The sequence below is a fragment of the Hakea prostrata genome, chromosome 4 (assembly GCF_041222555.1).
Source record: "Hakea prostrata isolate BN-2017 chromosome 4, UWA_Hpros_2, whole genome shotgun sequence".
Lineage (NCBI taxonomy): Eukaryota > Viridiplantae > Streptophyta > Magnoliopsida > Proteales > Proteaceae > Hakea > Hakea prostrata.
In genome coordinates, this window is record NC_142603.1 from 11,685,236 (window position 1) to 11,703,809 (window position 18,574).

Genomic DNA, 18,574 nt, shown 5'->3' on the forward strand with positions numbered 1-18,574 from the left:
CATTATCTCTTTTTCTTGTTAAAGTAATTTCTATCACTCCTTTATATTTAGACTTAATTTACTAACACTTCTTACTCAAATTTTCACATATGTTCCACCCAAAAAGCCAAACTCTCACCTCTCACGGCTGTTTTGGCATCTTATAGAAAGAGAAACAACAGCCGCAAATATTGGTTAAACGGTATTTTGTTGGCTTTCATCACTCGACATGGTTAACTTCTGTATAAAAATGTTCAGAAATGGATATTCTTAACTTGCTACGGAAGGATTTTGCTTTGGATGTTTTAAATACCTCTCATCTGCAATTCTATTTATCTTTCTTGGGTAGAAATTGCATGATGTTATTTGTGTTCTGTTTTATTGAATGAATGTGTTCATACAATTGCCTATGATGATGAACTGACCAACCAAAATGCAAATACCTCAAATCTGATGGAACTCACAACCAACAGATATCTCACGTTTGATCAATAAGCTTGATAGGGTGGGTATAAATGTTTTTGAGCAAAGATTAATAATCTTGGCTTAAAATTTTATTTGCAGGAAATTCATTCATTAAAGTTTTGTACCAAACAACAAAATATGATGTAAAGAAAATGCAGTTTTTTCACCAAAAAAAGTAAAAAACTGCTTGAGGCAGGGGATGCAACAGCCGTGAGAGGTGAGAGTTTGGTTTTTTGGGTGGAACATATGTGAAAATTTGAGTAAGAAGTGTTAGTAAATTAAGTCTAAATATAAAGGAGTGATAGAAATTACTTTAACAAGAAAAAGAGATAATGAAGCAGAGACCAGAAGACAAAATGTCTGCAACTCTTAGCTTTGTTCTCTAGCATCTTCCTCTATCCTTGATATCCTGGGGTCTTTCCATTGCCCTCTGACGTGTCTTTTACCTTCTTTGTCTGTTTGTCCTTAAGTGTGGCTTTAGGTTTAGATATATGAAATTTTTTTAGAACGGTAGACATTTGAAACTAGAAAGAACCATCATGATACCCACAAATTGATATGGAAAACATGAATAACATAGCCGTAGTATCTATTAAAATTTCATTCTTCTAGGTGGAATGATCAAAAAAGAGCAAATGGAACTTCCCAGAGAGAACGCAAAAATTAATATTTAGTACAGATACATATATGGAATGTTCTCTCGGACTACAATTTCCAATAGAAGTTGCTGCTGAATTTAAAAAATTTCAGCCTGAAATTAAGTTGGAAGAATAGATGAACATACTAGAATTTCTTTCTGTAAAGTCATTTTTAATTGCAAACAAGATCTTCACATTAGAATTCGAAGAACAGCAAGCCCAACAGCGGAAATGGAGACAAGAGTACCAATGCAGTACTTTATGACCTCATATTTTGCTGCTTCAAGCTGGGCCCTTAATGAATGAATTTCCTGTGAATAAAAGTTAAAATAAGAATTAAGGTTTTAATAAAAAGAAAAAGAATTAAAGCTCTATGTAAATTATATATCTTCATTGATCAAAAAGATTAGAACTCTCACCTTGTCAAGCTTATTAGTTAGATTTGAGGTTTCTGCATTTTGATTGGCCAGTTCATCACGTATACGGCTGCATTTTGGTGGTGAATTTTCAACCATGAATTCCCATAAAAAGACAAATTTATGAAGAGCACATCTCATTAAGAAAACAGAAAACAAATTTCATCAGGCAATTCCCACAAAAGAAGATCGTTTCAACTCATAATTTCCTCACCCTCTTTCAAGATTCAAATCCAAACGCTGCCCAGCAGTTACCTTATCAATCTCATGCCTGAATGAAAAAAAAAATGGACATGTATAAGCAAAGAATGTCATTTATTTGGTAAGATGTATAAACAAAGAATGTCAAGTGCACCATCACTCAGATCCCACTTTGAAGAAAAATTCTACCAAACAAGACCTCAGTTCACTTCGCATTTTCTCTATGTCAGTTCGGAGTTTTTCCGTCTCCCGTTGCAATAAAGAGAAATGGTGTTCCTGCATTTGAACACAAATTAACCTTCAGAAAATGAAAAATTAAATGACCAACATTGTCCAGAATTGGACAAAAACAATCGTCATTGTTTTGAAGGTCTCTTGTAGGCATAACCAGATAGGCAATATGCTTCAGAATATTTAGAATTTGTAAGAAAGAGAATCGAAGACACTGTCTCACATTGACATTAAAAGAATGGAGAATATAAAGAGAGTACACCCTTTGTTTGAGATGAGCTTGGTCCAAGGAGGGTTAGATATGTACATAGGCCCCCCCCCCTCCTCTCACAGAGAGAATGTCTCCATATTGCAAACTGCAGCTCCTTGACCAAAAAGAGAAAAAGAAAAAGAAACTGCAGCCCCCAGGTCAAAATGGATTCTGCTTAGACCCTTAACATAATTGCCACTCCTAAAAGATCAGTTGGGATCATCACATGATCTAATCTATCCTTCTGGTGTTAAGAGAAATCATCTAGGCTCCACTTTTGTCAAGGAGAGGAAAATCCATGAAACCCAACTTCTATTATAACATTCTTTTTGAATTTCTTCTCAATTTATTTTATTATTATTAATTTTTAAAATAATCTAAATGAAACAAAACTTATTGGGCAATGAAAATTGTTAAGTGAGAAGGAGCCAGCAAAATGATAGGGGTGCTAACCTCTGGGCTGCAATTATATCATCAAACAAATGTAAGGGCCTGTTTGGTTACATGAATCCAGAGATTTCAAAAAATCTCTGGATTCATGAATCTGAGAATTATACCTGTTTGGTTGTAAAAATCTCTAGATTTATGAAATCTAGAGATTCACCTTTTTACACTAAAAACGTGAATCTGTAGATTTATGGGTAAGGGGTGATGAAATCCAGAGATTTCAAAAAAACTATACATTTGCACATTCACAAAAATCACGTTGATCAAATAGTTTTTTAGGATGAATCCACAAATTTCATTCCACAACCAAACATTTAATTTTATAAATTATGACTCCATAAATTTGAAATCTCCAGACTCATGTAACCAAACAGGCCCTAAAGTCATTTGTTAATTTCTTCATATTGGAATTAGGTAATTTCCTCTTTTCTTTCTATTTCTATATTTCTATAGCTTTTGAAGCGAGTTTCATGCAATGCTTTGTTATTTTATGAAACAGATGTTTTCTGTGATATTAATGCACTTTCTCTATGTTCCAAACTCAGAAGCAAGGATATTGCATCTTAAATTCATTTTGGGACAAAGCTGTCCATCGTTTTGATGGCATTTCCTGGAGACCAGGCTGGTGAGGTTTAAAAAATTGAACCATCATTTTATATATCACCCTCTAATATATAAGAAGTAATCTTAAGGAGTCACACAAAATTAAGTTATATTGTGAAGTTAAGGTAGCAAGAGGGACAGCAAGTAAGAAACCCAAAATGAATTCCATTGGCACCAAATAAGATTTGTAACTAAAGCCCTTCCCACCAAGACAATGAAACAAATTTACACCACATACCCTCTCATTCATGCCATGATAAAATAAGGGAACATGACTGTTGCTCAGACCCTTTGATCATGGAACAGTATTCTTCCAACATCATACAAGAGCTTCTACCTTTGCAGGAGGCAATTACAGAATTGATCAAACACAGTCTTGATTCAAATACATAAAACAATAGAGCACTTGCTAATTCAATATCTAAATTTTGAAGAGGTGAATGTTACACAAATAAAATAAATCTACTGATCAATATTCTCTTTCACATTCTCTTTCATCCTCCCTGTTCTTCCAAATAAAGTTTCCACTCAACACACTTGAAGAATATATGAATTATCATCACCATGTTCTTTGCCAAGTTCAAAATGCAAACATTGTGCCTTTAATATAAATTACATAACTGCAGAGTGCGTGTTTAAGATTCTTCAACCACCTTAGGATGCAATGTTCCGATTTATCTACCTCGCATAATCTTTCATGCACTAATCATTACATTCTCAAATTTCCAAACTCATACAAGTGGCTATTGTCAACACTGATTTCTGTCATTTCCCCCTTTCTTGACAAAACCTAACTCAGCCTAATACCAAACTAAATGAGGTTGGCTACATGGATCCTTTTTCTCCAATCAGCTCTGTTAAAAGCCATATGTATTGCTAATCCTAAGATATGTTTGTCTTTCCTAACCACTACTAGAGCCGTGTTTGGCCAAATGGTGTTTCTTTAGCTTCTTCAATCGGAATCAATCACCCCTTCATAATGGAGCATATTCAAAGACCACTTTTGCACAGGTCCATGCCACCTCAAAACAACTTTTTCCCAACTTATGTATCTGATCTACTCCAAATTAGCTCTAATATGTTTCTCATTCTATTGTTTCTAGAATTACACTAATCCATCTCAACATCCTCATTTCAACTACATTGATTGAATACATGTCATCTATTTTTGCTACTTCACAACCACAACTATACAATAAAATTTCCATTGATTTTAAAGGAACATCGTGAACACGCAACTCTCTCGATGAATCCCTTCACTTCGTCCATCCTACTTAATTCTTCGTACAACATCATCCTCTTTTTATCCTTTATTTATGATTGAACCTATATATCTAAACCTTTCACTTTGCTGTAACTCCTAATCATCAATTTTCACCACCTCAATTTCAGTCTTATTGATACACAACATGTACTCAGTTTTTCTTCATTTATCGTGAAAACCTTTTGATCCATAGTTGTTCTCAACTAATTCCAACTTGCCCCCAGCTTTTGTTTTATCCACCTAAACATTATCGTCAACAAGAAAGCATACACCCAAAGGGATTTGTAGACTCACCCATGATTAACACAAACAAATATGGATTCACATTTGACCATTGACGTAATCCATCTATAATTGGAAATTCACTGCCCGGATTCACTACAGCTTCGACACTAATAAACCCACCATTACTTAGGTAGGCAGATAAAACCATCATTATTATAGTACTTGGTAGCATTTTCTTAGGCAGATCGCACAAATTTCAGCAATGTGACAAGTTGGACAAGAGGAGTGAAAATGAAATGTGAATGGACATACCTAGGAGGATAATTGATAATCAGAGTACAAAATTTGATAGGTTGCAAGCCCTGACTTCCTTATATGTAACAGTTGAAACTGCTACTTCATTGCTAGCATGGTACAGAGTTTTCTACCTAAAGAATTATGAACTCAAGTGCAAATCTTTTAGTATAACAAAACTGGGCTGGTTGATGGTAGCCAGAGCACAACTTTGGTGTCCTCAAATGAAGGTTCACCATCCTTTTATATTAACAGGTGCTTACAAACAGAAGTTTGGAAACCAAAACTAACTCATCCTTGACAAGCAGTTCCCTATAGTAGGATTGTGAACAAAAATGACTGTAGGATCGAATTTTTCGCAGTCTCATTGAAAGAGTACAAACTATGGTGAATTGTTCTTAGATACAAACAAAACTGAAAACTTAGCAGATCAAACAGATGGCCGTTCAATCTATTGTGACATTTATATGTGAAGTAATCAATCTGCAATATGGAAACCATTGAGTGATGGTCTCCAAGTACAGACATAAGAATATTACATTATTTAGTAGCAGTGCACATCATGGATCATATTGCATATAAATTTCATTATGTTTGATGATTTTGCATGAGCCTTATGCGCACATGAAAAGAGGAACTAGTACCCACCAATAAGAGTTTTTGTTTAGATTTCTTTATTAACAGAACTACACTAATTGGCAATTAAAGAAAGGGATAGCTTTAACTGTGAATTATAGACAAACTGCATGCTAAAGAAAAAACATTCCGATTCAAATGCAGAAAAGCAGAGATAATTGAAAGTTATTCCATGTGGATAACTCTAGAATTTGAGATGATTACAGATGAAGTGGATACCTGGGAACTATGAACTTGGGATTTAAATTCGGACAAATTTGATTCTTGAAGCAGCACTGTCTACATAAATAATAATATTGGAGGTCAGACCTTATGTGGTTTATGCCTTTACATTCATAGCAAAGAATAAAAATGAATATCAAGAAAGCCACGAAACCCTTACTTTCTCCATCTCAGCTTTGGAGACAAAAGATTGGGCAACATTTTCCAAGCTGTCATTTAAAACTTCAATAATGGCAGCTGTTATCGCCTCAGCTTGTTTTGTGGGCACTCCTTGTGCTTCCAGTCTCCTAACCTGAAAACAAGACACCATGCTTAAATAGCATTTAAACAATCAAAAATCGAAGGACATGGAGAGCAATGAAACGTTTCAATCGCATCAGATCGTCCGTTGTTCAAATATCTTTAAGGGATATGGTGGAGGAGAGATTTGATTACCAGCGCGAGGGTATCTACCAGAAAGGCTCGAGAACCATTTGATTTAACAAGCTGCTGCGATATCTGGTTAGAATAAAATCTGTTAAATTGCGAACTTGAAGATGAACAAGTTTTAGGGCCTTCAATGCAGATGGGGCTTCGACTAAACGCTTTGAATCCTCTTGTAAAATTGGAAAGCAAAGCCCGCTTACAAGCTGCAGTTGTAGCCATTCTCGACTTCGACTGCAGAACCTCTTATTTAACAAACAGAAAAAAAAGGAAATGGAAAAAATCCAATTTTGAATCCCTAAATCGGCTTCGAAGGTCAACAACTGGACTTTCACAGTCTTTCGCTTCGTTTTGGTCGTCATTTAACCAGTCATGGCAATTGAGGCCCACAGGTCTCAAGGAGAAGAGAAATGTTCGGTAGAGATTCGATTCCATGACTTTTCAGGGCTAAAGTCATGGCTTACTGTTTCTAACGAGTTCGACTTCAATGATGCACAATTAATGAGCAACACTATGCTGCAAACGTCGAGATCTCAATCAAAACCATCTGTTTTTCAAAAGTGGGTTAGGTCATGGTCTTTCCTTAAATTCGTATTTATGAGGTCATATCATATCAGTTCTTGGTAACGAAATGAAGCCTCGAGATCTACGTCTTAACCCAGACGAGTTGTTTGTCACTGAGAAAGTCCAAGATTTTCTTGAGTGGTCACCTCTTGAAAATTGATGGTCTAGATCTCGATTTTAACCATTTGCTGTAAATGTTGCACATTATTGCTCAGCACCCAAGCAAAATTAGTTTCTAACAGGAAGAGGATGCTGCCACCACAGCTAGAAGCACACATGGCACTTTCACTTTGTTAAAAAGAAAAGAAAAGAAAAGAAAAGAAAGAAAGAAAACAAGCATGGTGATACTAGTGATCTTCAAGTCTGGATCAACCCCCTAATGGAGAGCTCTGAGATTTCTTTGCTACAAAAATAAAGGAGTTCCCATAAGAAAAAATAACGAATATCCTGTCAATTTCCTTGTAAATGTGTGACATATGTCTCAATATCACATCAAAAAGTTGATGTCCACTTACAAGTCATATAATTTTTTTAAAAAATTTAATTAATAAAATTTAATTATAACTCTTTGATGTGATTTATAAATGGATTTCAACCATTTGATGTGGTATTGGGACACATGTCATACATTTACAAGAAAATGGATGTTCCATTTCTGACAGGAAAATGAACTGGATAAATTTTGAAGAAGAAATTATAAAAAAAATAAATTTAAAGGGCCCATGTTGTGTCTCCTATAATCTTTCATTTTTATGGTCAAAAACCATGGAGAGCACAAGAGGGTGATCTGGTCTACCCGATGTACCATAATAATGTCAAACTATTGAATTATTTTTTTAAACAAATTTGGCAGCCTTATATTTGCAGGTGGAGAGTATTGTATATACCATTGAAGAGTCGAACCTAGAGAAAATGTCAGTCATTACAGATTAACCCTTTCTCTCGATAAAAATTAACATGAACTTGACACTTTGTTTTTCAATGTTCATCTCAATTTTTTTATCTGTGTAACATATTTCATCAAATTGAGATACAAGGTTTTCATTTGATCGAAGAACCTATCCCAAAAGTCAGGCATCACGTACAAACATATAGGCTGGTTGTCTTTCAAGCCTGATAGAGCTTTAGTGCTGTTTAATTAGTGCGCATCACTGAACTGTGTATGGTGAGGATGGAACGAGTGGTCGAGGTTGAACCTCGATCACTCGGATCGATTTTTTTTTTTTTTTTTAAATAACTTTTTCAACCATACCTAATTGTAACCAAACAAAGAAAAATATCCAAAATGAGTGGTTGAGATTTCAACCTTGAATATTTATTCAATTGTGGCCATACACAGATAAATGCACAGCATTGAATGTTTCTAGGATTAGCATAATTTGAAGAAATACTAAGTGTCAGAAGATGGCACAGACATTATGAATTAGAAAACTGCTGCTCAACTAAAAATGGGAATAAATTAAGCTGCATACATACATTATCACTCTCAAAAGAGTCTCATCAAGTGGGATGTATTGTTAGTGTCACACTCACAAGATTTATTCATGTCATACAGGTCCTACACTTGTGTGAATAGAAAGATATGCTAAGTTGGAGAGGATCTCTATTTACTTACATGAGGAAGAAAATTTTCAACCTATGTAGTTGGATTCTTAAGATAAATCCAATATTAAAGTAAAACTCTCTTTTTGAGATTTGATACGTATTCAAATTCAATCATGTGAGCTAGAAAATTTTCCTCTCTATGTGATTAGAGGATCTAGATTTAAAAGAAATAATACTACTTTCCACTAGCAATATTTAGATGATACTTTAACCCTAACAAAGATATGTATAGAATATCTTAATTATCATGTCTTAAATAAGAGGATAAAGTTTCATTTTTATCCAAGTTGGAATGAAACATTAAGAGTCTGGATCAGCGACCCGTACGGGGAGCACAAAGTGCTCCCCCCACGCTTCCTGACCACAAACATCAGTGGGGCCCACGGTGAAAAACACTTTTTGGAAAAAATAAAAAAAAGTTTTTTTTTTACCCGGGGGCCCCGATGTTTGTGGTCAAGAAGCCATGGTCTGTGCTCCCCCGACGGGGAGAAGATCCGGATTCAAATGTTAAGCAGTCATTTCTACACTTCACCAAAGTACAAGGCATCTCTTTTGGACACATACAAAAGCAATCCATGAAATCCAAGCAAAGTACATTCAAGCCAATTGATTCCTTTGAAACAAAATGAGTAAGGCATTGCTTGACATAGTTGAAAGCCATCCATGAGAATCCAAGCAAAGCATGTTCAAATTGTCCGCATATAAGGTTATAAAACCCGATGAGAAAGATATCACATGTCACTTGAATTTTATATATCCTGTACAAAATTGGTTTCTCCCTATGAATATGCATTGCTCTGATTTCCCTCCACCAACTCGAACAAGTTCATCATTGGCAAATAGGTAATTCTTTTTTTTCTTTCTCATTTTATCACTTCTCTTTTACTTCTTAGGATGATGAAACTAAAAAACTTTGATAAGTTTTTGACATTTTTATCTTTAGGAAGGCGTTTCGGTTGATTAGTTACCTTATTTCAAAATTACTATTGGAAAGATATAATATATTGATCTCCAAGGCTATGTGAGTCACCATACTTAAAAGCTTCTTCTTTTCTACCATAATTACTTTTCTAAAGACTTTGTTAGTAACCATACTTACTTCTTTCTTCCATTGTTAATGTTTCCTGATTTATTACAATTATAAATTGTTAGGCATTTTCTATCAACGAAGTGCATGGCATGATTTTTAAATTGACTTTTGGTCTTTTTACTTTTTTATATATTTTTTTATTTTTAATAAATTTATATTTCCCTTAAGTATGTTATTTAGTTGATCACCATTTGTATGCATTGGCTTCTACACAATTAACAAATGCTTCAAAAAAGAACTTCTTTCAAGGTGTAGGATTCAGGATTTTTATTTTTAAAATAGGTCATTTTCTTTACATGGGAACTTCAAACATGTTTCAAATTCTAATTTTACCCTTATTCAAATATTCTTTGTTTTTTTTTTTGGGTACAAAGGGGCTTATTAAGCTGGTGGATGGGAATATTAATATGCATCACAGCAAGAGCCGAATCCACGACCTCTTCACTAAGAGGCGTTGGTTTCACCACTAGAGTAGTTCTGCGTTGGCCAAGTATTCTTTTTACAATATCAAATTTACTCTCATCCTTCTGTGCATTCTATTCTATTCTCTCTCCTCTCTTGACTCCGGATTAGTAAGAATTGCAATGGGGTGAAAGAGAAAGCAATAGTTAATTAGAAGGAATTGAAGCAAGGGCATGCAGTCTGAGGCAACATGAGATAATGAATTGGAGACACTAGAAATATCACCTACACTTGTCTATCTTGCCTTTTGCAGGTATCAATAGTATTAACATCCAGATTCTCTTCTTCTTCTAGGAATAATTATTCTTTGTTTTTATTATGTTTACATCCTGTATATTTTGAATTATATATCAACAGTATATTTACTGTTACAATAATATTTGTTAGTGATAAATCAACATGTATTATATTTTTAAAACTCTCAATATTACCCTTTTTTTATTATTGCAAACCATTAAAAAGGAAATGAAACATAAATTTTCTATTATTTTATTAAATTAATTATAATTGTGTTCTTACTCCTTACCCAAAAAAACTTCTTTTGCTACGCAGTTTGTAAAAGGTCTCCTAAGAAAAGTCGATTCAACCAAAAATTGATTGACAACCCTTTGTGTATATTTTAATCTTTTTTAACTTACATTAGAATCACTAAGGGTATATCTGTCTTTTTATATTTTAAATTGATGTGTCCAAAATCTGCTCAACCCTTAGATCTCCTGAGAATGACCTGCAAAAACGAACGTCAGATGTGGCCCGACCGCTGGATCGGGAGTCCACCTCCGAAGGCTAAGTCAGTTGATGAACTTAATCACAAATGGCTCTGTTGGGTCACAGAGCTAATGAATGAATAACGAGAATACGATTCAGATTGTATGTATCTGTGAGTGTGTTCGTCCGTTCCCTACCTTGTGGGTAGGTGATGTCTTATATAGAGTGTACCTTCAAATCTCCTTCGTTGGATGTATTTGAGCCTTCTTCGGATAGTCGTTGGATCTTAACAGATAGATCCGTTGAGTGATAGATCTCTACTAGGTTGGACTAGTAGATGACTCTTTTGCTAATACGATCGTTATATGGTAGTTATCCATATAATAGCGATGAGTGACAGCCGCCAAATACTGCTAGCTGTCTTTAGGTTGATGAGCCTATTCCGATCGTATCGGATTAGGGCGTGCTTGTGATTGAGTTAGTTTTCTTTCTTAGCAAGCTATCTCCTGGACCCGGCTCGCTCGGAAGCGAGTCGATTCATTTCGTCCCAACCGGAGTCGAGGGTCGAACCAAGGTTGAACCAGGTACACAGGAGTTGTAAATATAATTTGCTCATAATTCAATCATCTTGCCCCCTATTCCCAGTGTTCCCCGTCCACATGCAAACAGTCAATTGCTCGAATCTTGTTTGGACTGGTGCATATGTAAGCACTTATTGCAAGAACGAAACTGTCTTCTTCACCGATGACAAAATCCCTTTAAGCTCCCCCCGCCTCTTTTTTGGTAAGATCCCTTTGTTCACTCAAAGTGTAGGATTATGTTAACGTCTGTAAAGGTCATTGAGATTTCGCATGTCAATGAAATAAAAAAAATTAGATATGCTATCTATCTTTGTCTTTTCTCTTTTGAAATTTTTTGTTTTTGGTAATTTCACTTGGATCCTTTGGGATTTAATTGAAGTCGTTTTTAATAAGTAAATAAGCAAAAACAAAAAAAAAAAAGCATTCTGCATTTACCTCCCCTATGATACCCAAAAAAATCAACGGAGGGCACATTGCTATTTTTATGATAAAAAAGCCCCTATGTCTTTTCAATTTCCTTTCTTCAATTTACCCTAAATTTAAATATACGTATGGGACAACTACATATTCTTTTGTGTGTGTGTGTTGGGGGGGGGGGGGATATCTACGATTCAATTACCAAATTGTTGGTATTTCAAACCCCTATTCAAGGTTTGGTATTTCAAACCCCATATTTGAACATTTTGTATTTCTGAGAAGGAGTGAACCTTGAAATAAAAGAGAGCGGGGCAGGGCATTCCTCCACCTTTGGTGACAAGAATTAAAGTATCATATATGTTATGTGATTTTAAGAGACACATCAACTCATAACGAGGGGTGGTGCTTCAATGTTGCGCAATTAATGCAAAACAATGAGCTGTGTATGGCCATGATCAAGCTGAGTGGTCAACATTTCGAGCTTGACCACTTGTTTTCATCCTCACCATACACAACTCAATGTTGCACGTTAATTGTGTAGCACTGAAGCAATTCGTCATATCGAGTATTGCATTGTACCAATACATTTTGGTGTAATCCAATTCATGCCCTTTAAGAATAAAAGAGAGACATATCAATAGGTATTATATTGACTGTATCCAATATGAATACATATCAACTAGCATCATATCGTATCATGGGATACCCAAAAGAAACATTTTCTACTAATCCCCTTTAAACTAATTGATGAAGCATTACTTGGTCATAAAGTCATCCATGAACACTTAGACCTTGAAGAGGTTGACATTAGCAATCTGGCTTTTTCCATTCACAGGTACATTGTTCTAAACGTTTGAGTTTATATGAAATCTCCAACTAAATTGGTCTCTCCCTTGGATATATCATTCTTTTACTTTCCCTCCATCAATTCGAACAGGTTCACCATCGGCAGAAGGTAATTCTCTTATGTACTCATTTATCATTTTACTTTCACTTCTTCATGATATGGTGAAGCTAAATTTTTTTATAAGTTTTTGGCATTAGGTTTGTCGGTAGTTTTATGCTTATTATTTGTCCATGTAGATTTAGGTAGTTCATTTTAACAATGATCTTTTCTTGAAGGTTTACCTTTGGCAATGACCAACACATATTAAGGTATTTATGTTGACCAATTACCCAATCTGAAAATTACTATCGGGAAGGTATAGCATATATTGATCCCCGGAGTTTTATGAGTCACCATACTTAATTCTTTTTTCCATTGTTTATGTTTTCATGTCTCTTTATAATAAAAAATTGTTAAGCATTTACTATTAACAAGGTACATGACATGATTTCTGTCTTTTTTAAATTTACATGTCACATTGACAACTCACTTTTTTTGTTTCAAGAGAAAAAATGAGGTGATATTGCCTCATAATTATGTTACTTAATTGATAATTGTTTATATGCACCGGTTATTTCATAAGTGTTTTTTTTTTCCTTCTTTTTTTTTGGTTATTTCATAAGTGTTATACCCAACTAATATAGGCAATCAGATTAGGTGTGACCCACTAGTGTAATGGGCCTTATGAAAAAATCCATTAATTGTAGAGCCTAGTTTTGTCAATAGATACTAGCTTGAAGTAACCGTTTGGGTATTCAAAACTAAACTAGATACTCTCGGTGGAATGTTTCAAGCAAACCTTGTTCTTAAACCCTTACACTTATTGACACTAAGATCACTACTGCCGGAGTGTCGCACTCTAAATTCTATTTTTATTGGCAAGCAATTCGTTGCTGTAACTTTTCTCACTTATCTTGTCCATGCAGGTCTGTGTAGCAGCTTGATTCAGATTTCAGAGTTCATAATCATTGCATACCTAAATCATGAACATAATAACGGAAGTTGCCACTGGACTGGTCAAGCTTTTGGCTCCTCCATTTTTGCTTCATCTCGGCTATCTTGTTCGCTACAAGAGAAACATTGAGGAACTTAGAAAAGAAATGGAAGAACTTGGAAGCGTGAGAATAGACGTTCAAAAGTCTGTGGAAGTCGATCAAACCAGAGGTCGAGTTATCAAAGAAGAGGTGAAAAATTGGTTAGCTAGAGTTGATGCCGCAGAACTTGAGGTATCAAGGTTGTATGAAGAACTTGAAGCAAACAAAGGATGCCTCGCTTGCAATGTTCATTATCGAGTGGGTAAAGAATCGAAAAGCAAGATTGATAAAGTGAAGAATCTTCGAGATAAACATGGATTTGATGTCGTTTCAATTCCTCCTCCACCTCCTTCTGGTATTGAATTCATGGACACCCTTGATTTTCAACTTTATGCACCCACCAAATCGGCCATGGGGCAAATCATGGAGGCATTGGAGGACAAGAAGCTTAACTTGATCGGAGTTTATGGAATGGGAGGGGTCGGGAAAACGACCTTGGTCCAAGAAACCGCTAAGCAATTGAAAAGCAAAGGGTTCTTTGATCGAGTTGTGGTGGCCACCGTGTCTCAGAAGTGCATTTTGACGGAGATTCAACGTGAAATTGCAGAGAAATTAGGTCTCACACTTATGGAGGGGAATGAATCTGCAAGAGCAAGCCGTTTGTTGCAAAGACTGGAGCAGGAGAAACGAATTCTCATAGTCTTGGACGATCTATGGGAACCATTGGAATTAAACAAAGTTGGAATCCCTTATATTCATGGGGACAGATTGGATGGCAAAGGCAACAATGGAAGGGAATGCAGCTGCAGCATCATTATCACAACAAGGAGCCAAGAAGTCTGCAATCAAATGCGGACCCAATCCACTGTGCAAGTGGAAGTGTTGCCCGAAGCAGATGCATGGCAATTATTCAGAAGGAGTGCAGGTGGTCGTGTGGATTCTCCAGAACTGTATGTTGTGGCTGGGGAAGTGGTTAGAGGATGTGGGGGTTTGCCAGTGGCACTCGTTACTATTGGAAGGTCATTGCGGGATAAGGACTTGCAGATATGGCAGAATGTAGCTTCCCAACTGAAGATATCAACAGTCTCACCCTCAAAAATTCCAGGCATGGAAGAAAGAGTATTTTCCTCCATAAAATTGAGCTATGATTATCTCAGAAGCAGGGAAGAAAAACTTTGTTTCTTGTTATGTTGTTTATTTCCGGAAGATCATGTCATTAGGGAGGATGAATTGTTTCCTTTTGTGTGGGGTGAAGAGGTATTTGAAGATACTGAAACCCTCACAGAAGCAATGGATAGATTACATATAGTGCTTGACATGCTTAAACGGTCATGCTTGTTGTTAAATGCTGAAGACGGAGTCCGAAGTGGCGTTAGGATGCATGACATCGTACGAGATGTGGCCATATGGATTGCGTCTCAGGAAGAACATGGTTTTGTTGTAAAAGCTAGAAGAGGACTGGATCAATGGCCGAATTTGAAGAAAACAAGAAGTAAATGCAAGCGACTCTCACTGATGGAAAATAGAATCACAAGACTTCCCGAACAGATCACGGGCTGCCCCCAGCTCACGACCTTATCTTTACGTGGTCAAGAATATCCAGGCATACAAGACATCCCCAATGGATGTTTTGAGGTTATGACGTCGCTCAAGGTGCTAGATCTCAACTTCAATCAGATTTCTTCAACACCATCATCAGCATTCTCATGGTTAAAAGAGCTTCGTGTGTTACTACTAGATCGTAATGGGGTAGAAGATATTTCGTTGTTTGGGGACATGAAGAATCTTGAAATCCTTAGTCTTTCTGACTGCAAGCTACTGACTTTACCCCAAGAGATGATCAGGGGGGGAATGACAAATCTTAAGTCACTGAATTTGTCAAGAAACTCTGATTTGATTATTCCCTCAGGAGTTGTGTCGAGGCTATCTCGCTTGGAAGAACTCAACTTGTTGTTCAGCTTTAATCGATGGGAAGCAGATGATGGACCAAATACTGGGGCGGCTCGTTTGTCTGAGTTGGCATCCTTGCCTTGTTTGAGCATGCTTAAAATAGAGGTACCGAACATACAACTTGTGATGAATTTTGGAGCACTTGGATCAAACTTGTCACAGTTTGGTATATTGTTGGGTGAGAGACGCGGTGTATCTTGGACAGATTTCATTTCAAGGGAACGTGAATCCAACCGTAGGATAGTTTGTTACAATATTGCACTCCCGGTTCTTAACGAATGGGTTGGCAAGTTGTTGGAACGAGCAGAGCAGCTACGTATCAAAAATTGTCGTGGTGTGGGGAAGAGCATTTATCCAGGATATTTGATTGGAGAATCCAGAGGAGGAGGAGGAGGAGGAGGAGAAGGAAAATCAAATGGTTTAAACAACTTGCGTTATCTCGACGTTTTCAATGTCTCGGATGTAGAGTATTTTTTGAGTACTAGTGTTGATCGGGTAGAAAAAGTTGTCCCATTCACAAGGTTGGAAAAATTGGTACTATATAATCTTAAACAGTTGAGGAAAATCTATCATGGCCATGGTCGGCCTTCCCTGAAGGGAAGCTTGGAGAACCTGAGGGTCCTGACAGTTTTCAGGTGTCATGCATTGAATCCCATCCTTCCATTGAATATTGCACGAGGTCTCCTGCGGCTAGAACATTTGAAGATTTTTCACAACACAAGTGTGGAGGAAATAATTAGTGGCCAAGAGGAGGAGGAGGAGGAGGAGGATGGTGTTGCCGATGACAATGAGCAGGAGGAACACAAGAGCTTAACTACTAGGGAGATGATGGCACTACCATTACCCAATCTTAAGAGTCTACTAATTACTGACTGTCGGGGGTTGAAGCACATCTGTCCGATGAGTGTGGTAGCAGCTCATCAAAGTTTCTTCTCGCGACTTGAATATTTTTCAATCTGGGACTGCGCTGCTTTAGAGGAATTATTTGCAGATGCTGCTACTACTACTACTACTACTACTACTGCTACTGGAGCAAACGAGAGCAGCAACGACTCAAACCTGGTGTTTCCTCGGTTAAGGGCTCTATGCATTTACGGATGTTCCAAGTTGAAAAGACTACCCCTATGTTTGGAGACCTCACCAAGGCTAAGCTTGATCAAAGTAGAAGAAACATGGTTCAACCAGTTGGAATGGAATGATCCAACTGAAAAGCTGCTCTTTCTACAAAGGGTGAAGGTACGTACGTACGTACTTATGAATGTAGTTAGTTACGTATAATTAGTTATTCGATAGATAGATCCAATTGTACTCTTTCTTCATTCTTTTGATAGAGTTGGATTTTTTCAATTCACAAACATCCATGCATGATCCGTCCAACAGGTTGAGTTTGTAAGGGAAGGTCGTTATATGCCATTTTAATACGAGACGGAACAGATTCGGGAGTTGCAAGTTGCAACAGCAACAGAGAGCAGGTTAGTTAATACTTAATACGTACCCATAAACTTTCATTCAGAACCGATCGAGTAATTAATTGGAGCATTTCTTTACTTTACTTTACTTTACTTTAGCATGTTGTACTTGTACAACAGCTGATTTCTGATTCATGTCCATTTTACTTGTCAGGTAGGCAGGCAGGCTTGTTCGTGTTCAGGGTCTCAAGTCAATGTAAAGATGTTGAACGCATATTAAGTGTCCATATTTTTGTTTGGTTGCAATGGAAATGCAAATATTTTGATGTCAAGTGAAACATATTTCTCTGTAAAGAATAATTTAGATGTTTGGTCGTTAATGTATTATTCTTCTCACATATAATAATTTTCACATTTCAAATAAGAATGTAATTTTAATTTACTTATCAGATACACAAGTAAATTAGAAATCCTAAGAATTTCGACTTTTGATTCTCGATTCTTTGTATTTAATGTGAGCATGGGTAGCCAAAAGCAAACTTATTCGCGCTTCTGTTTTATGTCTCACAAGAGCAAAACTTCAAACATTGGAGGACAAGATTTTTTTATGTCCTACCAAGTGTTAAGATCATTTGAGTAGAGAATTGGTACACATTATTAATTCATAAAACTATGATGATATGAAGAGATTCTCTCCTCAAATAGGAAGTGAAAGAAATTTTTCGAAGGGGTTCGTTCAGTTGTTAAAAACCAATATCTCATGGTATGGGGTCAAGGGTTTGAATCTCTTTCTATTCAGTATTTACGTACGTGGTTATTTTCAGAAGACGCTATGACAAAAGATAGATTCAACAGTTGAATTCTCAGCTCACGAATGTAACTCATGATCTCCATGCACAAAAACCAATGAGACAGTACAGTTGTAGATTAATATCTTGTCCATTTTTGACAAAGAAATGGATCATCATTTCCTTGTCGATGTGTGATGTGTCCCAACTTCACATCAAAAGGTTGAGGTCCATTTACAAGTCGCATAATTTTTTTTTTTACATTTAATCACCCATCATGCATTTTTTTGACATCATATTTTGTTGTTTGGTATGAAACTTTAATGCATGAATTTCTTGCAAATAAAAATTTAAGCCAAAATTATTAATCTTTGCTCAAAAACATTTATGAACCCCACAGTATCAAGCTAATTGATCAGACGTGAGATATTTGTTGGCTGCAAGTTCCATCAGATTTGAAGCATTTGCATTTTGATTGAACTGTTGTTCATCATTGTAGACAATTGTATGAAGAACACTTCTATTCAATAAAACAGAACACAAATAACAACATGTATAATATGGGCGAAGATTCGAATCCATGACCTTTTTAGGCTTGCGGTTTCTAATACTAGAAGAGAAGAAATGTATAGTCATAGCATCATGTTGGTTGTCTTTCAAGCTTGATAGAGCTTCGATCACTACTGCGCAATTAATGCTCAACACTGAACTACGTACGGTGACGATAGAATGAGTGGTCAAGGTCAAAATGTTAACCACTTTTGATGTGCAAGTGTAGGGTTACAC

The 18,574-nt window shown here is 36.2% G+C and overlaps 2 protein-coding genes and 1 long non-coding RNA gene across 3 annotated transcripts; 2 read left to right on the plus strand and 1 right to left on the minus strand.

The window, feature by feature from the left end:
* Positions 1 to 971: 971 nt before the first annotated feature.
* LOC149017887 (protein FMP32, mitochondrial-like) lies at positions 972 to 6,670 on the minus strand. The gene is made up of 7 exons (XM_089152219.1): positions 6,307 to 6,670; positions 6,032 to 6,163; positions 5,869 to 5,928; positions 1,899 to 1,975; positions 1,713 to 1,769; positions 1,502 to 1,568; positions 972 to 1,393 (listed from the first exon to the last, which is right to left on the minus strand). Exons 1-7 carry the CDS (start codon positions 6,514 to 6,516, stop codon positions 1,274 to 1,276), a joined length of 723 nt encoding a protein of 240 aa, XP_089008345.1. The 5' UTR covers positions 6,517 to 6,670; the 3' UTR covers positions 972 to 1,273.
* Positions 6,671 to 9,233: 2,563 nt separating this feature from the next.
* On the plus strand, positions 9,234 to 13,687 carry LOC149017888 (uncharacterized). The gene is made up of 3 exons (XR_016173166.1): positions 9,234 to 9,306; positions 12,557 to 12,676; positions 13,534 to 13,687. It is a non-coding gene; the product is annotated as an uncharacterized LOC149017888 (long non-coding RNA).
* Positions 13,688 to 13,707: 20 nt separating this feature from the next.
* Positions 13,708 to 17,280, plus strand: LOC149017889 (disease resistance protein At4g27190-like). Its single transcript, XM_089153828.1, has 2 exons — positions 13,708 to 16,827; positions 17,215 to 17,280. Exons 1-2 carry the CDS (start codon positions 13,708 to 13,710, stop codon positions 17,278 to 17,280), a joined length of 3,186 nt encoding a protein of 1,061 aa, XP_089009954.1.
* The last annotated feature ends 1,294 nt before the right edge of the window (positions 17,281 to 18,574 follow it).